At 42.7% G+C, this 26,321-nt stretch overlaps 2 protein-coding genes across 5 annotated transcripts; both read right to left on the bottom strand.

Annotated features, from left to right (window-relative positions):
- Positions 1 to 1,187: 1,187 nt before the first annotated feature.
- On the bottom strand, positions 1,188 to 7,596 carry rps15a (ribosomal protein S15a). Its single transcript, XM_071389503.1, has 5 exons — positions 7,327 to 7,596; positions 6,200 to 6,337; positions 5,899 to 5,978; positions 5,570 to 5,655; positions 1,188 to 1,321 (listed from the first exon to the last, which is right to left on the bottom strand). The coding sequence occupies exons 2-5, from the start codon at positions 6,330 to 6,332 to the stop codon at positions 1,228 to 1,230; spliced, it is 393 nt and encodes a 130-aa protein (XP_071245604.1). The 5' UTR covers positions 6,333 to 6,337; positions 7,327 to 7,596; the 3' UTR covers positions 1,188 to 1,227.
- A 438-nt stretch (positions 7,597 to 8,034) lies between these two features.
- On the bottom strand, positions 8,035 to 17,895 carry notum2 (notum pectinacetylesterase 2). 4 transcript variants are annotated; one of them, XM_071389499.1, is made up of 13 exons: positions 17,767 to 17,895; positions 15,987 to 16,060; positions 15,399 to 15,724; positions 14,826 to 14,878; positions 13,933 to 14,028; positions 13,668 to 13,728; positions 13,165 to 13,262; positions 12,957 to 13,059; positions 12,331 to 12,519; positions 12,017 to 12,117; positions 11,523 to 11,670; positions 10,719 to 10,766; positions 8,035 to 9,768 (listed from the first exon to the last, which is right to left on the bottom strand). In XM_071389499.1, the coding sequence occupies exons 3-13, from the start codon at positions 15,710 to 15,712 to the stop codon at positions 9,462 to 9,464; spliced, it is 1,518 nt and encodes a 505-aa protein (XP_071245600.1). In that variant the 5' UTR covers positions 15,713 to 15,724; positions 15,987 to 16,060; positions 17,767 to 17,895; the 3' UTR covers positions 8,035 to 9,461. The 4 variants fall into 4 exon arrangements, with proteins under 4 accessions (XP_071245600.1, XP_071245601.1, XP_071245602.1 ...); XM_071389500.1 differs by having other exon boundaries at positions 15,987 to 16,057; positions 17,767 to 17,876; XM_071389501.1 differs by having other exon boundaries at positions 17,702 to 17,872.
- Between the last annotated feature and the right edge of the window lie 8,426 nt (positions 17,896 to 26,321).

Genomic DNA, 26,321 nt, shown 5'->3' with positions numbered 1-26,321 from the left:
CTCAGTAAATTCATTGAGATTGTTGCATGTAGCGTTTATATTTTTGTTCAGTATATAAAACTCAACATGTAGTATTGGTCCAATGTTTCATGAGGTGAAATAAAAGATCCCAGAAATGTTCCATATGGACATAAAGCTTCTCATTTTATGCACAAATGTGTACATCCCTCCTAGTGAGAATCTCTCTTTTGGTAAGATAACCTATCCACCTGAAAGGTGTGGCATATCAAGAAGCTGATAAACAGGATGATCATTACACAGGTGCACCTTGTTCTGGGGACAATAAAAGGCCACTAAAATGTGAAGCTTTGTCACAACACAATGCCAGATGTCTGAAGTTGAGGGAGCGTGCAATTGGACATTCCTGCAGTCAGCATGCCAACAAAGCTGTTGCCAGAGAATTTAATGTTTATTTCTCTACCATTAGCTGCCTTCATTTTAGAGATTTTGGGGCCTCAACCGCAGACCACGTACATGGTGTCGTATGGGCGAATGGCTTACTGATGTCAACATTGTGAAGTGACCCATGGTGGCAGTGGCGTTATGGTATGGGCAGGCATAAGCTACGGACAACGAACACAATCGCATTTTAAATCGCTGGCAATTTGAATGCAGATACCATTACGAGATCCTGAGGCCCATTGTCATGCCATTCATCCATCGCCATCACCTCATGTTTCAGCATGATAATGCATGGCCCCATGTCGCAAGGATCTGTACACAATTCCTGGAAGATGAAAATGTCCCAGTTCTTCCATGGCCTGCAGTCACCCATTGAGCATGTTTGGTATGCTCTGGATCAACGTGTATGACAGAGTGTTCCAGTTCCCGGCAATATCCAGTAACTTCGCACAGCCATTGAGTGGGACACCATTCCACAATCAACAGCCTGATCAACTCCATGCGGCAAATGGTAGTCACACAAGATACTGACTGGTTCTGAACCACGCCCCTACTTTTATTATTAAAAGGTATTTGACCAACAGATCCCTCTTTGAAATCCATAGATTAGGGCCTTATTTATTTCAATTCACTGATTTTCTAATACGAACTCAGTAAAACCTTTGAAAGTCACATTTATATTTTTGTTCAGTATAAATATGACTCATTTGTCATTCTCATTGTACCAATACATAAAAAAGAGCTTTTGACTGTAGCAATCTAATAAGACAAAATACAAAGTCCAGTCCACTGGATTTGGTGTTTTATTGTGCAGTTCTTTACATTTTAGAAAAAGAATCCAAGAATTTTCCCTCCTGTGTGTTTTCGTCTGGCTTCTTCATGGTCCATGATGCCAGCTGAGGTGGTCAGCACAATGTATCTGAAGAAACAGACAAGGTGTGTAAGACATGAGTTTATAAATACTCACAACAGGCAGAATTAAATTCATTTATGGCAAGCAGTAGGGAAATTCCAGAACAAAAGTACATTTCACATTAATAGACTAAGACCATGAAACGCAAGGAACAGTTGAGACAATAAAAGCCTGCACACCCATTAGCTCTCCTGGAAGATGGTTGCCCTCCCTTTATGAAAAACATTACAACCAAATTCATCTTATGCCTTTTGAAATAATTTGCTCATTCAATATATCAAATGGCTGTGTAGGGTACTAATCGTTGTATTCATCTGAATCAACCCCACAATGTCTTCAGGAAATGTAGCTTCTTGAGTTTAGTCATATTTATCTTAGAAGTGTTTACTTTGCAGGCTGTCTAGCATCTATTGAGTTTCAATGTCCCATACATTGGATGCCAGAATCAACTGGAAGTATATACAAAACAAGTTCCTAAAATTAATGTTTGGGATTCACAAATAATCTTGATTCGAATCCCAACTAATACAATGGCAAAGTGAATAATTTGTTTCTGCAAAAATAATTCAAATGAAACAAATTGTTAAGTGAATCAACTTTGCATGGCCTTATTCGCAAGTGTCAGAGGAAAGTATTTTTGAACATGATAAAAACATTAATACACACTATCTTTTGCTAAACCGTTAGAGGGTACAAGATGTTTGCAATTGGCTACCTAGTCTCTTCTCGATTATATTTTATAGACTAGGCCTACCTGCTGCTGCAATGTCCGACTGTCTCTCTACTTGAGCAACGGCCCACACTTCTCGCACATGCAGGTGATGCTCACAAACACAGACACGCTTAAGTGTAATTTTGATCCTGTCTGATGTAGATATTTACACCGTTCCTAAACAAATTACATGACCAGAAATACAATTCAAACTTGCCCTAAACTTTTGGGATCCTGGACACCATTTTAAAATTCCATGACCTTTCCAGGATTTTCATGACCGTACGAACCCCGATCATGTCGCCAAAATTCAGTCCATCTTCAATAGCGCAAACCATGTAAGTGCGCTAAGTCACATCAAATGAGCACCAACCAGGGTCCAACACGAACCCTTTTCCCCTCACTGGTCTGGATATGGGGTAGTTTATAAATGCAGTAGACTCATGCAAGACCTGGGTTGACATGCTTTCGCTCTATTTAGCTGATGATGATGATGGCATATAATAAAAATCTGTGTAATATAATGTAGCAATGAAAGACATTCTATTCTTTAAAATTGCATTAATTATATAAAGTGCGGTTTCTAAAGTACATCAATTTAAGTAATAGGACGTTACCCGTTTAAGACGAGGGCTTTCAAGAGATATTGACATGGCTACAGCAGGCCAGCCAAGACAAATGCTAGGTCTTTTTGTAGCTTTCTTTTTGCAGACTATCAATAGTCGCCATTAGCCAACCTATTGCAATTTTTGCAGTATTGAAGGTTTACTTTTGTAAATCACTTCCCCTAAAACAAATAAGCGCAGCGAGTGGCTTAATAAATGCTTATTTTTACTCTTGACAGTTTGTGTGCCATGTGAACGCCTCATGTACGGTGGAGTTCAAGAAGTTGCGATTTGAAGTTGAATGAACTGCCAAAAATATATCTCTAATACAAATAGCATGACTTTTGCGCCTGTAGCCTTCAAAGGTTTTCTATGGCAGACTGACACAGGTAAACGCCACAGATGGAATGCCAAAATGCGCCAACTATAGATGGGTTAGCTGACAACGGCAAGAAAACGATGCACATGCTTTAAATGGGGCAGAAGTCCAAGCATTGTTGTGGATGGCCAGATAGCTAGCAAGAATAACAAGAAACTGCCCTGTGGGGAATCGTGACTTGTTTCAGCTAGTTCATCTTGTTCTTGATGCCATGTCTTGTTTTGACTGATTTCACGTCATTGCTAATGGCTAAAGTTGACAAGCTAGCCAACCACTGTAGCAATGTATTTGAGAGACAAGTGCTTATTATGCAAATGTAGGTTTTCAATAAACATTGGAGACAAAATACAGTCCACATGTCAACAACCTAAGCCAGCCCCGTCGGTTTTTCCCCATAGTTGCGGACGAGTCATTGTGACACACCCATTGGATTTATCAGTCTAGACAAATCAATAAATCTGTGACTGTGCACTCACCACATCCACCATTGGACTTAACTTCTCTAGGGTAGGGGGCAGCATTGGGAATTTTGGATGAAAAGCGGGCCCAAATTAAACTGCCCGCTACTCAGCCATAAAAGCTAGAACAAGCATATAATTAGTAGATTTGGATAGAAACACTCTGAAGTTTCTAAAACTGTTTGAATGAGGTCTGTGAGTATAACATAACTCATATGGCAGGCAAAAACCAGAGAAAAAAAACCAAACAGGAAGTGGGAAATCTGAGGTTTGTAGTTTTTCAACTCTTTCCCTATCGAATACACAGTGTCTATGGGGTCATATTGCACTTTCCAAGGCTTCCACAAGATGTCAACAGTCTTTAGAACCTTGTTTGATGCTTCTACTGTAAAGTGGGGGCGAATGAGAGGGGAATGAGTTAGAGGTCTGCCAGAGAGCCACGAGCTGACCATGCACGTTCACGCGATAGTTAGCTTGCGTTCCATTGCCTTTCTGAAGAGAAAAATAATTATCCGGTTGGAACAGTATTGAAGATTTGTTAAAAACATCCTAAAGATTGATTCTATACATCGTTTGACATGTTTCTACAGACTATAACGTAACTTTTTGACTTTGTCTGCACCTAGTGATCGCGCCACATGAATTTTGATTACTGGGCTAAACGCGTAAACAAAATGGAGGTATTTGGACATAAATGATGGACATTATCGAACAAAACACACATTTGTGGAACTGGGATTCCTGGGAGTGCATTCTGATGAAGATCATCAAAGGTAAGTGAATATTTATAATGCTATTTCTGACTTCTGTTGACTCCACAACATGGCGGATATCTGTTTGGGATGTTTGGGCTCTGAGCGCTGTACTCAGATTATTGCATGGTGTGCTTTTTCTGTAAAGTTTTTTGGAAATCTGACACAGCGGTTGCATTAAAGAGAAGTGGATCTAAAATTCCATGCATAACAGTTGTATCTTTTATCAATGTTTATTATGAGTATTTCTGTAAATTGACGTGGCTCTCTGCAAAATCACCGGATGTTTTGAAACTACTGAACATAACGCGCCAATGTAAACTCAGATTTTTGGATATAAATATGAACTTTACCGAACAAAACATACATGTATTGTGTAACATGAAGTCCTATGAGTGTCATCTGATGAAGATCAAAGGTTAGTGATTAATTTTATCTCTATTTCTGCTTTTTGTGACTCCTCTCTTTGGCTGTTTTTCTGTGACTTGGCTCTGACCTAACACAATCGTTTGGTGCGCTTTCGTCGTAAAGCCTTTTTGAAATTGAACACTGTGGATGGATTTACAACAAGTGTATCTTTAAAATGGTGTAAAATACTTTTATGTTTGAGGAATTTTAACTTTGGGATTTCTGTTGTTTTGAATTTTGCGCCCTGCAGTGTCACTGGCTGTTGACGAGGTGGGACGCTACCGTCCCACATACCCTAGTGAGGTTAAGTAAAGCTGAGAGCAATTTCATGCGCATAGTGATATTGTCCGTACATACTCAATCAACCATATTCACCCCCTTTCCTACATGCAGGTCAAATCCTGTTCAAGAAGCCGCAGCAATCATATTTCCATGGATGCATTCAGTAGAAAGTGGGAGCACACAGAGGACACTCAGTCCAAGGGACCCAAGTTGCCCATCCTTGACTTATGATAAAGGTTTTAGTTCCCCGTTGCCCAGGCTGCCCTCATCTTTTCAAAGAAAGTGCATTTCAAGGACTGTTCCAATCTCCAACTCAGCCAGCATCTATAAATACTAGACTAATGCTGTATTTGCTTGCTCTCAATGTTATCGGAAGCTGAACATTCAGGCACGGAAATAAAAGGCGATTAGTTTAGTTGCTTTGACATCCAAATAAACGTTCAGAGATTTAAAGTCTGTGAAACCCGGGGCACACTTTCATACACCCCAAAGGAGCACATAAACACGACATCAAGAGATGCATTCATATGTGAAACACCGTAGCAAACAAAGTCGCCACTGATGAATACCTCCCTGTTCACAAAGTTCCACTGCACAACCGTGATACGGCCACTCCAACATTCATGCCACCATTAGGGTGCTGCTGACTGATTCTCACCCAAACTGTCTTGAGGGCAGGAGGTTGTTCTGCCACTTCTCCAGATCCTTCAACTGGAGGTCAAAACGAGGGCTGATCACACCACACTGAAATGAGCAAAAGAAAGATTAGAAGTGCCAGATGCAAATATACAATTACGCAGGTAGGCTGATAATGCCACAATGCAGAATATGTGCAAGAGAAAAACATGTCAGAGAAGATGAGCAAAACAGAGGGGTCAGATAGTCTATCAATCTACCCCAATACAAACGATGAGTAAAATGAAGTAGAATGGCACTCAAAGGGTCTGATGGTAGTCCTTGTGATGCAGTATATTGAACGTTTTTTACCTTGTTCAGCCTGCCAGTGAGATTGACGACAATTTTCCCAGCTCTGTGGTCGTCGATGATCTCAAACTCACCAATGTAACCTGGGGAAACAAGGGAGGCAGGGAATCAAAACCAAGTACAGACACACAGCATTGTCGACAGGATGTTACAGGGCTTGAACTCAGATCCCTCAACCAGTGGGGAAGCGGGTTATGCAGGCTCATGGTCCTACCTGTAACTGACACCTGTACATCTTGTTGATCTCCCCCTTTGACTGGACCCATACCACTTACAAAACAGATGATACATTTCATTAACTCACCGTGCTTCATCATGACGGTCAGGAAACGTACAATGACCTTCGAACACGGCCGGATCAGAACCTGGCGTTTCCCACGTTTCTCAGCATTGTTGATGCTTTTGAGCGCATCCGCAAGAACGTTCATGCGCACCATGATGCCTGTTGATCAGAGATGCATAAAAAAGTTAATTAGTTTAGGAGTTGTAAGGCAGCCAACTACTGCCCAGCTAACTAGTTAATAGTAAACAGTCTAATAGTGGTTTGTTCTCCTAATAAAATGCTGTGAAACTGGCAAGCTAACGTTAGTTGCCTAGTCTAGCTAGCTATTGACTTGACAAATAAGTCAGCCAACAAACTGATTGTAAGATAGTTCAAATGTAGGTAGATGGACACCATTGAGTATGCAATGACAATTTGAGTATAGGCTTACCTAACGTTAGCCAAGATATTGCCTAGCAAAGTATTGCCCAACTACCTGGTTAGCTAACGTTACGTGATTACTTTGGTGAAGAAAATAGAAGGCTAAGTTACATACTAAGGTAGCAACCTCGATAGACATTATGCTAGCTATCCAAATTACCTGGTTAGCGCTAACCGTCTACATTTCACTGGCCAAGACATAACATTCGAATGGCTAACGCTAGCGCCAACAATTTCAAACCTGGGACAAGCGTTAGGTCCTTTGATAAGAAATTAGAAGAGGTTTGCACGACCATGCAGACACGTTTAACCACCACCATCGTGACTGTCTACCACGCATGGAAGGACTACATGTACGGGCCAAGCTAGCCAGAAGAGTTGGTTGGCCAACCAGACTGTACTATTCAACATTTATACCATATCTTGACAATAAAGAAAATGTGTCGACTACTTAAAAACACAACGTAATTAGCCTAGCAGTATTAATTGTCGGGTTTTATTCATATGCTCTAGTTACCGATACAACACACCAGTAAAACGGACAGTGATGGGGACTTTACGAATCACAAGGCAAAACACCAACATCTCACAACATATCGACACAATTACCATTTCATGACATTAGTACATTATTAAACGTTTATATAATTTCATAAATTGTGTTTTAGACGGCTGGATGGGTTAGATTTGGGAAAGATTGACAATGAGATTTTAGAGGGGGCCCTTACCGGTTCTGCAATATGGCGGAAAGAGGAAGTAGGAAGACCTAGCGATGCATTATGGTCAAAAACGAAGATTTTTTACGACTACTTCATGCGATTACCAGCTGAAAACCACTGGGTTTAGAAAACTTGATACAAAATAAAGTTGATAATTAAATATATATATTATATTTATTCAGACAGTGATTTACATGCAAATGCATCCTTATTTTACAGTCTCATTACTTTATTTACCCTTTAGTCTAATGCAAACAAACTTCCAAGTTGATAAAATAGAAGGAATCAATTCATATTGCTGATTATATTTGTGCAAGAAATAGAGATTTCTAAATTAAAGACAAATTTACCAAGATATTTTAAATGTGTCGGTAAGAAAATTTAAACGTCAAAAACATATTACAGTCTTTCTGAAACATCTCTGATGTCTCTCTTTTCATATTTACAGTAGTAGTTGGGGAGTCTGTAATCCCTTTTCAAACTATAGTATCTTATGTGGGGCTTTGGTTTAAATCTAAAAGATCGCCAACTAGTGGTTGGAGTGTGGGAAATAAATACAGTATGATGTTTTACCAGTAGGCCGACAGAATAGATTATGCTTTATTGAAACCTGATGGAGGTTTTTCTTTAAATCTCAGAGCTTGAGAATTTGAGAACGAATTTAAAATAATAATGATTTAATGACAGGAGGTTCAATCAAAGAAAAAGTAACAAAGCTCATTCTGAACAGGTTTTCAAGGATAATCCAACCTTTCATTTATTGTTCTGTAATCAATTCATCATACATCCACTATATAATGCCTGTCAAGTTATAGTTCTGTTTACAAGGTAAATATTTCAAGCAAAAAATGGGGTCATTACATACAATTTAAAACAGTAGCAAATCAAACAATTCTGATCTCTACTGTAAGTCGCTCTGGATAAGAGCGTCTGCTAAATGACTAAAATGTAAAATGTAAATGATTATAATTACCATACAATAGATGAGATATAATCACATTAAATGAATCTTTAATGATGTAAATTATGTAGATATTACAGTACATGACACACTAGCTGAGTAGTATCGACTACAGTGTTTTTGAAGAGGAAACATCACTTAAAAGGGTCCATGGGAAGATACAATAGGTTCAAACACACTTCACGGTAAACTCAAAGAAAGAAGAGATGGTCACGACCTTCTCTTGATAATATACAATATTATAAAGTATGACAATTACTCTTCATTTGGGCCACTTTTGCAAGATCAAACATCCCTTACTTCACATGCATATCAAATATATATTTATATATATCTAAAAAGTCAACGTTGTAATTGCAGCAGCAGTAGAAATGTGGGAAATATAAACTGTAGGCTGTGTGTGTGTGTGTGTGTGTGTGTGTGTGTGTGTGTGTGTGTGTGTGTGTGTGTGTGTGTGTGTGTGTGTGTGTGTGTGTGTGTGTGTGTGTGTGTGTGTGTGTGTGTGTGTGTGTGTGTGTGTGTGAGTAGAACACATTCAATAAAAGTTAGAGAATGGTCTAGGCACTGCAAGTGTCCTTGCAAGACAGTCCTTCATTCTCTGGCAGTGTTTGAGCTTGGACATGGATCTAAAATAGCAGACTCATATAATATATCCTTCCAATCAACCATCTACATTAAAATGTACATTTCCTCTGAATACTGTACCAGTCCTATGTTGGCAAGATGATAAAATGTGCCAATAGCTTATTCAAAAATCCTCAAAAGCAGTACGTTTCACTTCACAAAATGTTGTTGAAGTTTTGTATAGTACATGTAGTTGGGTGAAAGTGTGTTGCAGGTTTGGTGTCTGACTGGTTAGCTACAGGTACCTGGCACTCCTCGTTCTCCCTTGAACCAAATCAAATGTGAGATACAACCCAGAGGTAAACTGGAATCACTCCCCTCCCCTCTTTAAACTGTCTAGGAGAGGGATCCTGGAGGCAAACTGTAACGTTACAGACAGACATACTGTAAGCCCAGTGACATACCCACCGGTCAAGACGGCATGGTAACAGTGGAGCACAATGGAATGGCTGAGCGGCACAAGAGAAGTAACCAGATTCTGTACCTTTCATGGTTACGTCATAACTCATAAAAAATGTCCCTTTACTAAGCCAGAGAGTGGGCTTCTATAGTCCTTGTCTTAGCCACCGTTACTGACCATGCTAGTTATAGAGCTACTGTCCCTCCTGAGGTCCAGGCCTAGTTTCTGGAGGTCAAGGCCCATGCCCACTAACATCTGGAGCAGGGTGAGCTCCTGCTGGGTGGCCTGGTCCACCAAGGCTGGGCAGGTGGGGTTGCACTGGGGCCAGTGGCAGGTGTCGATCAGGTGGAAGGGACAGCCCTTCAGGGGGGTCTTGCTGTTACGGTTGGCTTCTTGGAAACTCTTATCCCAGCACTGCAGAGCCCGGGGCAGGGAGGTGCCTTTGACTTGAAACGTCATCCAGTTACTAATATAAAGAACGAGGGAGAGAAGGAGAGGGGGAGAGAGAGAGAGAGAGAGAGAGAGAAAGAAAAGGGGAGGAGAGAGAGAGAGAGAGAGAGAAAAGGGGAGGAGAGAGAGAGAGAGAGAGAGAGAGGGAGGTAGTGAATGGGTGCCAGAGAAAGGGGAGATGATTGAAGTAGGTAACTGTGAGAAGAGAGAGAGCGTGTTGTGCCACTTGAGCCCTGTATCTTCTCACAAGCAGTTTGCCTTGGCAGGCTGTCTCAATTGGTTCCCCAGCTGTGCCCTCCATGTGTCCTGCCTCCAACACCACCACCATAACCACCATCAACATAGCCCTGCATTAGATTACAAAACTGTGAAAATATGATCCACCTACCTCACACTAGTATGACTGGCAAACCAGCTCCTCCCCTACAACCCTGAGCTAATCACTCTTCCCATCTCCAACCCTGCCCTTTACCGTAACATAGGCTCCACCTTCTGCCCTGTCACTGACCCTATGTCCAGCTGGAGAGGTTTGTGTGTTAAGTGTGCGTGATTTTATGAGTGTGTGTTTGTTCCCTTTTAAGTGTGTATGTGTTTGCTTGCTTAAAGGGCTGAGTTTGTTTGTGCAAGTTTGTGTGTATGTATGTAGGTGGGTGGGTGGGTGCGTGTGTGTGTGTGTGTGTGTGCGTGCGTGCGTGTGTGTGTGTGGGTGGGTGCGTGTGTGTGTATGTGTGTGTGTGTGGGTGTGTGCGTGCGTGCGTGCGGGTGTGTGTGTGTGTGTAAAGCGTGCTGGGGGGTTAGTGAAAGTGTGAAATGTCATTCAGTGACACGCAGAATGCGGTTTGATGAACGAGCTACACAAAAAGAGTAGCATGAGCTCACTGGGTAGAGATGGGTCAGGGTAGGGGTGAGGGGTAGAGGGGACAGTGGATGTGCTTTTCAGGGCCCACAGGGAGTCAGATGTCCTACCTTTTAGTGATCAATGTGTGGGCCAGGCAGGAGGGTGCGAACACAGCCCTGCAACACACACCACAGCATAACGTCAGAACTGAGCAGCGTGACATCTTTGATAGTGTTGGAAACATGTGGAGAATATTGCTGTTGATTCATTTTTTCTAATCTTCCATTTCAGCTGATCAATAGTATACACTGACAGTACAAAACATTAAGAACACCTAGTCTTTCCATGACAGACTGACCAGGTGAATCCAGGTGAAAGCTATGATCCCTTATTGATGTCACTTGTTAAATCCACTTCAATCAGTGTAGATGAATGGGAGGAGACAGGTTAATAACTTTTTTTAAGCCTTAAGAAAATGTAAACATGGTTTGTGTAAGTGTGCCATTGAGGGTGAACGGGCAAGACAAAACATTTAAGTGCCTTTGAACAGGGTATGGTAGTTGGTGACAAAAAAACACACCGGTTTGAGTGTGTCAAGAACTGCAACACTGCTGGGTTTGCGTGTATCAAATATGGTCCACCACCCAATGGACATCCAGCCAACTAGACAGAACTGTGGGAAGCATTGGACTCAACATGGGCCAGCATCCCTATGGAACGCTTTCGACACCTTGTAGAGTTCAAGCCCTGACGAATGGAGGCTGTTCTGAGGGCAAGAGGTGATGGGGTGCAACTCAATATTAGGAAGGTGCTCTTATTTGTTTTGATCACGAAACTTAGGTTTTGTCAATTCTTGGCCTATATGTCATGGATCAATCTCAGCTGTCTACCACATTCCACAGTCACTTCCGTCGCTGCAGCTGCACACTTACGTGACATCTTTGAGTGAGTTCTTGATATCCTTTCCCAGGTTCTGCATGTAGGTCCACTGCTGTTCTGACAGGGTCTGACCCCCCAGGTAGATATTCTCCACTCTCAACTGCTCCTCATCAAACAGCCACTGCACCACAAACAGAGGGGCTATGACACAGACACACACACACACACACACACACACACACACACACACACACACACACACACACACACACACACACACACACACACACACACACACACACACACACACACACACACACACACACACACACACACACACACACACACAGTATGAGAACAGAGTTAGGGTGTTGCTTGTACCTATAAGTGTTTTATTGAGTAACATGAGGGACGTAACATTTATTGGTATCTTGATGGGTAACATGATGGACATAAAGTTTACTAGCATTCTGATTCATGACCCTTCAGCTTTGATAGATGAAAGATACATTCTTACAAGGTGATGGTAGGTAGTAAAGACACTCACAGGTCAGGGAGGAGTAGAGTTTGTGGCTGAAGAAGCACTGCCACTCCTCTCCTTTCTTGTACTGCTGCCGACACTTGTCTGGGACCACCCCATTCCACAGCCTAAGAAAACAGCCATTGGAGTAAAAATGGCTTCCAGTGCGCATTGAACATAGACAGGGCAACTGTTATATGCTAAAACTATTGGTGAACTTCAAGCCAATGGAAATAAAGCTACAAGTGTGATGAGATGCAATGCTTTGTTCAGGGCATCTGTCATTATAAAGGTCATAGAGACATGGATATGCTGAATGGAGAGAGACAGGTGTGCTTTACTTGAGTCCTCTCTTGATGGCGTCTACAGGTGAGCAGGAGACACTGTCTGGGCAGTCAGGAACCCTCTGCTGTTTACTCTCCAGAAACCAGCCCGAATCCACCAGGCCTCGAACCTGGGCCTCTGCCCCCAGCTGCTCCAGCTGACTAGACACCCTCTCAATGTTCAGTAGCACTCCCGTCCCTCCAGCACTGCAGGGGAGCAAAGAAACTGGGTAAAAAGGTCTGTGTCTGTGACCGTTTCCCCGCATTGGCACACTGCCGATTGGAGCCAAAATGGCCGACAACTAGCCACAATAATGCTATACTGTCACAGTCAGACTTAACTGTGTGTTCTTGTTTTAGTCCTCAGGGTGTCCCACCAAACATGTTGCTAACCTGGGAAGAATCTCCAGAACTGTGTCCTCCTTTATGGAAGAGGCCCCTAATAGACATTATGTCATTGTCCCACACTCTACGGCCAGCAGGGATCGTAAACATCTTTATGGTAGACAACAGTTACAGGACGTCCTAAAATAGACTCACTCTGTCAATGTGTGTGAGTGTGTGGAGATGGGTAGCGGAGACAGATGGTGCCAGACAACGGGGCTAGATTGGGAACAGACCCAAAGCAGAGGAGAGGAACTCACCTTGTGCCAGCCAGCATGACAACCTTGGCCTGTTTGATGCCTTTAGGGACTAGGTCTTTGATGACCTCACGGATGATCAGGGAACCCATGAAGGTATACTCAACTGGAGGGAAACATAGATATGCAATCAATAGAACAAACCACCGTATTGAAATGGCTTTCGTGTTGAGGAGAATAATGAGGATCTGCTGGTGGTGAGAGGACCTACTGGCATCTTTCTCCTTCTCTTTTCCCGGGCCTCTCTTCTCCTTGGTGGCTGTGGGCCCTGTGCCACTCCACACGTCGCTGGAGCAGTAGGGGATGAATCTGCAGAAGAGGAGATACACAGCTGGGTCAGAGCCACACACTCACACACACACACACACACACACACACACACACACACACACACACACACACACACACACACACACACACACACACACACACACACACACACACACACACACACACACACACACACACACACACTCTCTCACACACGTACTCATGTACATATGTAATAGTATTAATGGGACCTACATGAGAGGTCCATCCCTCATTGTGAAGCAACCTGTCATGTTTGATATTCATCATCTCAGCCTGCAGTTGGCTTCTTCAATCACACAGATCCTGAGAACTTTAGTTAGCAGTACAGTATGTAGGACAACATGTACCGGTAACATACAACAACCAGCGTGCATACTTATTGCTGCATACAAGCATACTTACACAATATTAGTGTTATACCAATGAGGGTTTTCTTCCGCCTGGGCTGACAATATTCCACTTCCTGTAAAGCAACCAATAGAAAGTCAAGCAGAGACAGTGGTGACCTCTCATTGGACATACAGTAGGACACAACACTGATGTCATATGACAATCAACAACCCATGACACAATGTATATTGGGAATGGGACCAAACTTGGACGCCCATGTAAAACATGTATGATGAATGACGAGGATGCATTCTAAAACAGAAGGACCCCTACCTACCTTTGCGCGTTTGGGGCCAGTCGGATGAGGTCATGAGTCGTGGGATATTTTTATATCTGGTATCGCAGGAGTCTTTGTTGTAGCAGCACCAACCGCCTAAAAATAAGACACTAATATTAGCTTCTCACATCCGGTTTCAGAAGCTCAGAAAGGGAGACCCCCTTGTTAGCCCCTTTCAGAGGCCTGAGAGGAATGGGAGAGGGAGGGTAACTGAGGCATCCACCTGCAGCTCCATCTGCTAGCCTCTGGCCAGGCTCCCGAACTGAGGGAGTGTCTGTGGGGTCTGATGCACATGTATGGCAATGGACTGTTGAATAGAAACGGCAGGGATATAAATCGGTAGCTATTATGTGACTGCTTCCTAAAATCCCACCTGGGGTACATTAATGTTTGAGCTATAATCTATGCTTATATGCATATCTAAAATGTAAATAAAATGTAAGTCAAGTCTTTTGGAGCCGTACCACCTGTTGAGAAAATAAACACATTAACAAACTGTGGCATTTGTGACCTAATCAGATACTTGCCGTATAAGAGTGGATACCTTGGTACTTGTTGACCTGTATCCAACAGCAAAGTACCTCTGATGTAGGATATGTACGTTGTGACATTTCAACCTGCTGACATGTTTGTTCTTAGAGGATATGACACATCCGGTTCTAGGTCTCAGAATACACGTGTGATGTCACAACGCAATCCTCATAAATATCTCATAGTGATGGAGGGGCGAATGCCAGAGGAGGCGTCCGATCAGAGTGACAGACAGCCGCGGAAAAAGACGAAAAAGGGAAAGGAGATTACCACCGGTCCAGATGCCGATGAGGGCGTCACGCAAACATGCCAATCGCTGACCTCTCAAGATCAAATTAACCAGATGAGTTTAAAATACACACCTTCCAGAAATATCAGCCATCGCTTACTCCCTTTGAACTCCTTTAGGTAAAACCTGTGGACCACAAATAAACATGGATGAAGGGCTGTGAATGGTGAAACCTAGAGAACACTGCTATATAGTGTCACGTGTTGGCCGATCCTCCAACCATAATCACTCATCATTGTAACTCCTTGTCAAAAAAATGATGCTAAGTACCATAAAGTACGTGACAATTCCTGAATTATTTAATTTCTTCAAAGTTCAACCACAAACTCTAATTCAAAGTCCTTTGATAGTAATTAAAACAATTTACCCCTTGCCGTCACCAACTTAGAGAGGACTAGATTACTACTTTATCTAATATCAAAACACATTACAGTGTAATAACAGCTGTAATAGCACTGATAAATACATAAACATGAACAACTGATTAGTTATTTCAGTGTTTTCACGGCACTATATGATTCCTTATCACATCCATTTTTGCTGAAATTGATAGATTGTACTCAGGACATAAGACAATCTCTAGAGCTTTTATATTATCTAAACAGCCATCATTTGCCTCCATAAATAGTTTTCCAGAGCATCTTACCCTGCCGCTGTTCCATCGTTGCATGTGACCTGAGTGTTCTTGAGGACATGCAGCTTCATATCATCTGAAGCCTTGTTGTTCTGTGAAGCTGACTGCTGGGCTGCCGCCCGACCTCCAGAGTTACTCTCCCTGCCCGACTCCACTGGCCCAGAATGGGGCTCATCTTCTGGGGCCGACTGGACTGCCTCGGCCCCCTGGTTCTGGTTCCCCTGGTTCTTCTTAGATGACTTGCCACTAGGTTTGGCACTGCGGTTGTTCTGGCAACAAATCCCTCCTATCAGCAGCAGGAAAACCACATGGCCCAGGATCTTCATAGTCAATCCAGCCTACGAGGAGAGCACAAAACATGCTTCATGAAACACTCAACTTATAGACACTGAAACACACCCTCCTTACTCAATGGTATAGGCGAGAGACGCAGTTTGGTTTAGAGTAATTGGGCACCAGCATTGCAAAACGAATGAAGGTTAATGATATGTTAGGCAAATTAACTTAAAATACCAAACATCCTTCTCAAAAGTTAAAAGAGATTAAAGCAATGATAAATAACAATCAGGATCCATTAAATTCCACAGAAAATCAACATACCCCTTTCAGTATCCAGTCCTGAAGAAAGTCACGTGTGAGGAAGGATCCTTGGGTAAAACAGAGCAGCGATGCTACTGAGGAGACAGGTGAGGAGAGACTGTTGGTGAATGGATGCTGGCGTTGAGGATGGCGTGGCCAGTTTTTGGTAAAGGCTCTGGGTTGGCGGTGCACTTTATAGTGCCACCATATGGATTCTATTTCCCAGCATTCCCTTTGAGCTGCCGCCAGGTTCTGACTGTGCTATGTGACGACACGCTAAGGGTGTTGGATGGTTAGTGGTGAGGAGAAAAGATAACACACGCTCTGCTGAACATATTTCAAGCGCCCCCACCCACTCCCGACTCAAACCCACACATCCACCCACCTGACCCAGTCCCACAACAAGAAAAAACTATACCTCCCTCATCCCCTCCTCTCCCCTCCTCTCATCCACCCCTCTACCCTCTGTTCGCCTGTGCTGTGATTTAAACACTTACATGGCTGGCATATCTGCCGCATAATCCTTTTGTGTGCCATGTACCCCACAGGTCAGTAGAGCACAAAAGCTCAGACACACTCCGACAAGACCGCATAACCCCTGTATGTTGACCTCATGTTGAAAGATCCAGAGGACATACACAAAGGTATAGAGTGGTTGATACTTTGGGTGGCTGTCTTGTAGAGCGATGGGTTTCTAGCTTAATGATATAGATAGAATCTCTAAATTAATGTTTATCAAGCTGCACTTTACCCTTTGTACCTCAAATGTTCAATTTGCCAACTGAAGGAAATGTGTTGGTGAACAAATGACAGCAATAACAGTTATGTGAAGTGGACTATAGCTAAGTATATGTGTTTAAAACTGCAAAATCAATGCACTACAGTAAAACGTTTAAACATAACAATAAGAAAATTGCATGTGTTGAATGAAGGCTATTAATGTTAATATATAAAATTATTATAAATATATTGATTAAAAGTTTACAATACGTGCAATTGAATTTGCTATGTACATATTTAACTTTTAGTCAAATTCATCGTCATTTTATGACAGAGAATTAAAATGCAAAGCCTCGAGCTAAAGCCATCCAAAAAGCATTGCGTGCAAAACACTGCCATCAAAACCTTTTCTAATCGTGAAGGGTTATTCATCTTAAAACCTTGTCTGGCTTGAAACACTCTAAATGCTTGAAATATAACTGTCTAGAGTATAAATCATTGTTGCTGTTATTGCTGCACCTGCTGGGGTAGCCTATATTGTGTGAGACTTGAATAGGACAAGTGACAGTTAAAACCGTTCGAAAATGACTCATACGAATGATAAAGACCCCCCAATAACCTATATTACAACAAATATAAGGATAACCATCAGGAAATTGAGAGATAAAACAATTGAGGGTTGTGGATTATTTTACAGTCCATATTTTATCGGGCTCTGTATTTACATATAGATAACATTGGGGTAAAGTTATGACATTATTGTTTTCTAATAATAATAATAATTTGTTTCTTTGGGATTCGTTAAAGCAAGAAACGTTATGTATAATTTGGTAGTTACCAAATATGTTTACAGAAGCACTAAAAAGTACCCACTGTGACCGCAATATCTTCCTATATAATTTCCAGGCAAATATTTGTTGAAAAAATAAAGCATTACCAGTAAAATCCCCAAATCCCCTTTTACACCCAATGCAATATATTCTCAAGTCATATATTACAGATCTCAGCATACGCACAGTGCAGAAGTAAATCCAAGTTCTACACGATGTGGCGGTAGTCGACCGGCTGCGAGCTGCTTTACCTTTCGCTGTGTTCCTGTGGGGGCCAGGTTGGGCTGGGGGCTCCTGGACAGGACAGAAGGTTTGCCACCGAGGGAAGAGGCAGGGTATTTGAAACCGATCTCACGTCCCCCCTGGGATAGCTGTGGGGTGACGTACTGATCAGTACAGAAGAAGTTCACGAGCCCGGCCTCTAAAATTCTCATCAATGAAATGCACACCATCCTGACGTGTCAATCAAGTCCCTTAATGAGGCCCTGGGACTGGGAGAGACAGCAGAGAGGCTGGGGTTAAGGGACTGGGATAGGGGCTGGGGATTTTGGGACTGGGGTTGGGGACTTGGAGGGAAGCATGGGATAGTTACATACGATACTTGACACAAAAGCATTGATCGCAGCACTAGGCAGCCTAAACCATTAGCGTTTCGACTACCTACAAAACACTCTCACTATTCCTTTAACTGAGCGCCGGGTACCTTCATCTAAACGGCTACGGGTTGTGCTGTGTTTGCACACTATACACCAAACAGTTACAGCAGACAGTAATCCAGGTGTATCTACAACACAGAAATTATATCCAGAAATGTTGTTATTTTGGTACTGGTATTTATTAGGATCCCCATTAGCCGCTGCAAAAGCATCAGCTACTCTTCCTGGGGTCCACATAAACATGACATAATACATAGTACAGGACATTATTAGTCAAGGACATCAATTATATCCAGAAATGACATCAATTATATCCAGAAATGTTGGTGTGTTTAGTCTCGTAAACTAAATGTTATGTATAAAATCAGACATTTATAGTCAGTCTTATTGCTTTGGCATGTTCTAGAAAGGTATATTTTTTATCTCATTCTGATTCACATTCTCACTTCTCAATAGAAAGCTTCTTCTAAAGCATTTTTTTTTACTTTCAAGTTATGCCAGAAGGAACATACGTGAAAATATGTCTGCGAGAACGTATGTGTCGAAACAATAAAATGAAATCTAATGACACTGCTATTCAGAACTTGATCTACTGAGCTGAACAATTTCTTCATTCCTTCGGTCGTCTTGAAAGCATGCACACAACCATCTGTCTTCCCAGAAATCAATGCAACAATCTGTTTAACAGATACCTCAAATAGCTGAGAAACGAAAGAAAAAACTTGTTGTAAATCTATCACCTTTTCGCTAGAACGCCTTGAGCAGATTGCTCGAGATGGCATTGCTGCTATTTTGTTTTCTTTGATATGGGATTCGACAGATGATCATTTTTTTACACACGGACGGGCTTCAGATCAATAGCGAAAGCACATTCAATGTTCTCGGCTCCCCATGTCAATGTTGGTTTCAACTCTCTGAACCAGCTAGAGGTCAGGGACCAAGCCTCTCCAAACCACAGTGAGGACACACACACATCTCCGAGGTCCATTACCTACTCCATTACCTACTGCACTTTACTTGTAAAGAAAAACATTTAGCATAACCTCACACAGAATGTGCCGAGGCCGTAAAGACCTTGCTGAACTTAACACTAGCAGGGTTAGAAGCTTGACCCCTGAGCACATAAGAGGCATACTTTCTCCCTGTGTTGTTTTTTTCTCACGTACCCTACGCATCTTCAAGGTCAGGCTATAGACACCTAAAGCTTGGGTGGTCCAGGGCACTTTGTCTGCTGAGCATGTGATTCATCACCAGTGTCAGTGAGCTGATGGCGAGCTAGAATATCTGTCGGCAGAGAGCATCAAAGAATTGACATACACCACATTTTATGGGGACACACCACAACACAGAAAAGGTTATGACCCACTGGTAACAACTTCAAAATCAAGCACACGGGCAGTAAATTCCCACCATATGCTGGCCACATGGGTGTCCGCCGGTGAACAGTATTCATAGCAGCTTGAAGTCAACTTGTAAAAGGACAGAATACAGAAGCTCTGTGGGTGTGAATACTGGCCGCAGTGACATACAAACCACAGCTTAAATTGGCAATCTGCTACCACATCACCCTGATATCAGTGTTGTCACCAGCGTTGTAGGGCATTGGTGATGGGAGAGGGCCGTGACTGATGAGCCAGGAGAGTGGCATGTTTACGAGCTGCATGAAAGCCGGGCTCAGCGGAGAGCAATGGAGCCCAGTGAGAAACAGCATTGCCAGGACTCACCCTTCAATCAGCCCAGTCGACAGAAGGGACTTGACCGGGATTGGTGCAAAGTGTGAAACAGCCACTAAAGAGGACTAACAGGTGGAGTGGGCAACGCCCTCGACTAGAGCCAGGTGTTTAGAGGCCTTGCGTGGCAACCTTCTGCAAACTGTCAACTAGTCAGCGTGATGGATGGAGGGGACTGATAGCAGTGAGAACGGGATCGGCTTCAGGAGCAGGGTAATGTAACGGCCATAGACACGGTGGCATGGCATACTGTAGGCCCATAGGTATGGTGGGTCCGCGAGGCCACAGAGGGGTGCATCTAATGCTCCCACCTCTCAGCCCATCGTCGGCGTGCCTGGCGCATCTTTGCCAGAACAGATTTCATCAGTAGATGATGAACTGCACACCCCCTATCCTCCAGTTAGCAACTGTAGTGTGAGGAAAGACAGAGAGAGGGGGTATAACTCCATGACTTCAGAAGAACAGGCCTCTTTGGTCTCATGCAACATACCCTGGAACCTAAAGGTGTGAAAACAAATGACATTTTGAAGGCAAATACTATTGTAAAAAAAAAAGTTTCGAAAATGTATCAATTGGGTCTTGAACCAAGACCTGTGGCACACCGTTTACAAAAAAACACCCTATAAACCAAAACAAAATGAAAACACAATAAAATACCAATTTTGTCTGACGCAACATACACTGGACCCTAAAAGTATCAAAACAAACGAAACTTTGAAAGCAAACACCCTTGTCAAGGAATATTTTTTATTTATTAATTGCGTGGAGAACCGAGCCCTGTGGCACACCTAGTACCAAAAACACCACATTAATCAGAGAAATTGTACTTGCAAACTTACTAGCAGAGTATTGCCGAGTCCACCAACGGTCTCCTGTTGCCCAGGTCATTGCCATCTTGCCAGGGTCACAGGGGGGCCTGGGGAAATGCTTCAGTGAATAGCTTGAAGAGTCGTTGGGGCTCATGACACAGAGGAGCAGCAACGTGGCCTTGGAGTCATGCTTGAGTGGCCGAGCACCCAGCCTGTCACTGTGCTGATGTATGTGCCCGCAAGGTCACGCTACGCACAGAGGGAAGCAGGCAGCAGGGCCTTGGCCCTTACATAAGTCTCTCCCCAGCTGATCCACAACGCAGGGTGCCAACTGCCAACACAGCTGCCCAGGCCTGGCTGCTGAGGACAAGCACACGTAATGATTGCTACCACCAATGAATTAGAGAGCTATCGGAGTCTTGGGAGTTAATGTTAATGTCCTGAATCTGTAAAAGTAGATTCATGTTAATGTTAAACCTAATTTCAACCATATTCTAAACTCTTGTCTGATGATGATTGATAACAATAGCTCAAAGTCTATGTTCACCAGTAAAAATCCTCACAGTGAAAGACTACTAGTAACTGATCTTAGAAAATGTAATATAGAAATATGAAATGATGTCACACTATAAAGGAACCCTAAACCAGAGTCAAATGTATTTTGACCCTGACCCCAGCATCCATCCACTATGACTATATGACCCTGCTAAACACTTCATAGGCAACATATAACCCAGATACAGAGCATGACCTTGGCTGGATTTCTCTGGAGCTGGTAGCTGACGGTCTTGCTCATGTCGGGGCGGCCGTAAATCAGGGATTCCTGCTGAGGTGATGTCAGTCCTTTACATCATGTGTTGTGGCTCCCCACTGTGTGGACACGTGGGCACAGCTTTTCTAGAGCGCTTTCTCAGGGGGAGGGAGGGGACCCACCAGTCTGACCACTTACTGGAAAGAGAAGTCAGTTTATGTATGAATGTACGGTATCTTTCAAAAAACATGTGAGCCCCGCTTGTCATCTTTCACTCCCACGTCCAGCTAAAACAGGCAGTATAGATAAATGTTTATTTTTTAATTTTTTAACTTTGACAACCAAATTTGTGTACAGAATTGGCCACTGGCCAACACCATTGTGTTCAGTGCTGCACTGGCTCAGATCAAGCTAATGGCCCCTCGCTTCTCAGAAGCTCTCATAAAGGTTGCAGGCACGAATGCTGTGACAAACAAGAACAGAATTCGAACATACAAACACTGCGTAGGAATTCTGCTTGAATTTATGGTAACGTGACAGCTAGCATCTGCGCTAGTACACTCTGATAATAAATGAGGGACTCTCCCACTGGGCTGACTGATGTTGTGATACAAACAAAACAAAATATGATTGGCTAGTTGCCCTTGTTGTAGCGTTAATCTATCAATGCAACCGCTACAAGATGTGTAAAATATATGTTTAATTTTAAAGTCAAATCAGTCTTTTGAAAATAATCGTGAATAATGTTTTTAGGCCAGTAAAACCCCCCATTACAGTACCAAGCACTCACATCTGGTTTTGCAATGTTTAAAACAGATACAACCCAATAACTTTACAAAGAATATGGAAATGAACCAGAAAAATGTACACAAAGAAGACAGTTAGGAGGTGCTACCTTTTATTTAACATCAGAAGCATAGGTTTGTTCGGCATAAAAGTCCATGTCCAAAAAGTATCAACATACAGCATAATGGGAAAGTTGAATATGTTATTTTGATACAAAGTTGTTTTTGTTTCAAAGAATCTCAAAGAAACAACATTTTTATTTATTATTAAGGTAAATACCAGGTATATAGCAGGCTGGAAAATACCAATCGCCTCAAAACTCCTACTACATTTTTGGAGCTTAAGACGGTCCATTGGGAAGCCTCTTGAATCCACAAATAAATGAACGGTGTCTTAACCTAACGAGTGGTTTCTTCACATCAAGAGACTCCTGTTATTTTCCAATATCCACACATTCTTAGTAGTATGATAGTGTGGATTTCAGAACTGAGCTCTATTGTGATCCTGCTGAGAGAATGGCACCTTATGATCAATGTCCTTCAGATTTTATCCCAAGGCAGGTGATGGACAACCCTGTAGATCTAGGTCAAGAAACAATATGCTCTGCATCCGAAAGCTTTTATGACTTATATGAATTTATATTGTCCACATGCACAAAATTTACAGCCTTGATTATTCACGGTCCCATTCGGGAGTTTTATTGCTATTTTCAAATTCTTGTTGCTGATTTCTCGGTCGATATATCAGCAGATTCCTTCTGAGGTGAATCTAGGCGAAGAAGCCGAACAATTCAACCACAGTTCTCCTGATTGCCATGTTTGGATGCTAAAAATAGCTTGATAATATTATGTAAAATGTCAATGAAGAACGTTACGCTGCGTCATAAAAAATATGCATTTCTGCTTGAGTCGTAGACTCGTAACAAAATCCTACTGTTTATCGTGTATCGTTGCTAATTTAGAAAACGGGCGCTAATTTAGACGTTGGGTTTTATGGTTAACCGTTATTAACACCTGCATCATGACTGAGTCGTCACTCATGTTTTTATTTAACAGCAAGTTTGTCACCCAAAGCTGTGCCAAAAATGCAGTTGTGCACTTGTTGCTTTTTTTAAAGACTTGCATCTTGGCTATAAAACTGTCAACACTATGAATCTGGAACAGAAATAATATGTGATGATCAAACTTTAGTCGCAAAAAGTCCCCCCCCAAATGGGTCATGTATCTTATTGATAGAACCCAACTGTCTCATGCAGCTTATCTATAGGTGGTAACTTCCTGTTTCAATAAATAGTATGCTTTTTATTTCTCGCTGTGACAAAGAGAAAATGTCATGTCTGTAAAAACCAAAATATCTTCTTTAATTTTGAAGCTAGTAAGCCTGGCAAGAATGTACAGTAGTAGACATGGGAAGAGTTAGGAACCATAATAGCAGGACATGCATTCTCTATAGGACTCAGTCATATTGTCGCTTATTGGACAGATTTCATTCCACAACATCAGGTAGCCTGTCACGTTCTGACCTTAGTTCCTTTTTTATGTCTTTATTTTAGTTTGGTCAGGGTGTGAGTTGGGGTGGGCATTCTATGTTTTGTTCTGTATGTTATATTTCTATGTGTTTGGCCTAGTATGGTTCTCAATCAGAGGCAGGTGTCAGTCGTTGTCTCTGATTGGGAGCCATATTTAGGTAGTCTGTTTTCTATTGTGTTTTGTGGATGATTATTTTCTGTTATGTGTCTGTCACCTCACAGAACTGTTTCGTTGCGTTCTCCTTTGTTATTTTGCTTAGTGTTCTCTGTTTAATAAATATAATGAACACTTACCACGCTGCGCTTTGGTCCTCCTCTTCTCATTCCAACGACGAGCGTTACATAGCCTAAGCCTGCTAAATATACTAAACTCAGCAAAAAAAGAAACATCCCATTTTCAGGACCCTGTCTTTCAAAGATAATTCGTAAAAATCCAAATAACTTCACAGATCTTCATTGTAAAGGGTTTAAACACTGTTTCCCATGCTTGTTCAATGAACCATAAACAATTAATGAGCATGCACCTGTGGAACGGTCGTTAAGACACTAACAGCTTACAGACAGTAGGCAATTAAGGTCACAGTTATGAAAACTTAGGACACTAAAGAGGCCTTTCTACTGACTCTGAAAAACACCAAAAGAAAGATGCTCAGGGTCCCTGCTCATCTGCGTGAACGTGCCATAGGCATGCTGCAAGGAGACATGAGGACTGCAGATGTGGCCAGGGCAATAAATTGCAATGTCCATACTGTGAAATGCCTAAGACAGCGCTACAGGGAGACAGGACAGACAGCTGATCGTCCTCGCAGTGGCAGACCAAGTGTAACAACACCTGCACAGGATCGGTACATCCGAACATCACACCTGCGGGACAGATACAGGATGGCAACAACTGCCCGAGTTACACCAGGAATGCACAATCCCTTCATCAGTGCTCAGACTGTCCTCAATAGGCTGATAGAGGCTGGACTGAGGGCTTGTTGGCCTGTCGCTGGACCAGACAGGACTGGCAAAAATTGCTCTTCACTGACGAGTCGCGGTTTTGTCTCACCGGGGGTGATGGTCGGATTCGCGTTTATCGTCGAAGGAATGCGTGTTACACCGAGGCGGAGGGTCCGTCATGGTCTGGGGCGTTGTGTCACATCATCATCGGACTGTGCTTGTTGTCATTGCAGGCAATCTCAACGCTGTGCGTTACAGGGAAGACATCCTCCTCCCTCATGTGGTACCCTTCCTGCAGGCTCATCCTGACATGACCCTCCAGCATGACAATGCCACCAGCCATACTGCTTGTTCTGTGCGTGATTTCCTGCAAGATAGGAATGTCAGTGTTCTGCCATGGCCAGTGAAGAGTCCGGATCTCAATCCCATTGAGCACGTCTGGGACCTGTTGGATCGGAGGGTGAGGGCCATTCCCCCCAGAAATGTCTGGGAACTTGCAGGTGCCTTGGTGGAAGAGTGGGGTAACATCTCACAGCAAGAACTAGCACATCTGGTGCAGTCCATGAGGAGGAGATGCACTGCAGTACTTAATGCAGCTGGTGGCCACACCAGATACTGACTGTTAATTTTGATTTTGACCCCCCCTTTGTTCAGGGACTTGTTCCGTTTATGTCTCAGTTGTTGAATCTTATGTTCATACAAATATTTACACGTTAAGTTTGCTGAAAATATCACTATTCCAATGATATTCAACTCCTAATTATTGCACAAAAACATGAAACCATGTGCAAAGCTGCAAAGTCATAACCACATACACTGAACGAAAATATAAATCGCGACAGGCAACAATTTCAAAGAAAAGTTACAGTTCATATAAAGGAAGTCAATCAATTGAAATACATAAATTAGGCCATAATCTATGGATTTTACATGACTGGGAATACAGATACGCATCTGTTGGTCACAGATACCTTAAAAGCGCGGCACATCTCCTTCGCATAGAGTCATTCGTGCTGATGATTGTAGCCTGTGGAATGTTGTCCCACTCCTCTTCAATGGCTGTGCTAAGTTTCTGGATATTAGCGGGAACTTAAACATGCTGTGTACACGTCAATCCAGAGCATCCCAAACATGCTCAATGTGTGACATGTCTGGTGAGTACGCAGGCCATGGAAGAACATTTTCAGCTTCCAGGAATTGTGTACAGATCCCTGCGACATGGGGCGATGCATTATCATGCTGAAACATGAGGTGATGGCGGCGGATGAATGGCACGACAATGGGCCTCAGGATCTCGTCACGTTATCTCTGTGCATTCAAATTAACATCAATAAAATGTCATTGTGTTTGTTGTCTTTAGCTTACGCCTGCCCATACCACCACGGGGAACTGATAACGCTGACACCAGCAAACCGCTCGCCCCCACACGACGCCATACACACTGTCCACCATCTGCCTGGTCTAGTTGAAATCGGGATTCATCCATGAAGAGCACACTTCTCCAGCGTGCCAGTGGCCATCGAAGGTGAGCATTTGCCCACTGAAGTCAGTTACGACGCCGAACTGCAGTCAGGTCAAGACCCTGGTGAGCACGACGAGCGTGT

This window comes from Salvelinus alpinus, chromosome 2 (assembly GCF_045679555.1).
Source record: "Salvelinus alpinus chromosome 2, SLU_Salpinus.1, whole genome shotgun sequence".
NCBI lineage: Eukaryota > Metazoa > Chordata > Actinopteri > Salmoniformes > Salmonidae > Salvelinus > Salvelinus alpinus.
This window is presented reverse-complemented; position numbering and strand designations above follow the sequence as displayed.

Excerpts from the sequence above, each read along its gene's own strand:
- rps15a (XM_071389503.1), bottom strand. The coding sequence starts at position 6,332 with ATGGTGCGCATGAACGTTCTTGCGGATGCGCTCAAAAGCATCAACAAT. Across the intron at positions 5,656-5,898 it reads TCACTGGCAGGCTGAACAAG|TGTGGTGTGATCAGCCCTCG; the intron begins GTAAAAAACGTT and ends TGCTCATTTCAG. Across the intron at positions 1,322-5,569 it reads CTGCCCTCAAGACAGTTTGG|ATACATTGTGCTGACCACCT; the intron begins GTGAGAATCAGT and ends CTGTTTCTTCAG.
- notum2 (XM_071389499.1), bottom strand. The coding sequence starts at position 15,712 with ATGAAGATCCTGGGCCATGTGGTTTTCCTGCTGCTGATAGGAGGGATT. Across the intron at positions 14,029-14,825 it reads ATGGCTGATATTTCTGGAAG|GCGGTTGGTGCTGCTACAAC; the intron begins GTGTGTATTTTA and ends TCTTATTTTTAG. Across the intron at positions 13,060-13,164 it reads AGAGAAGGAGAAAGATGCCA|TTGAGTATACCTTCATGGGT; the intron begins GTAGGTCCTCTC and ends GTTTCCCTCCAG.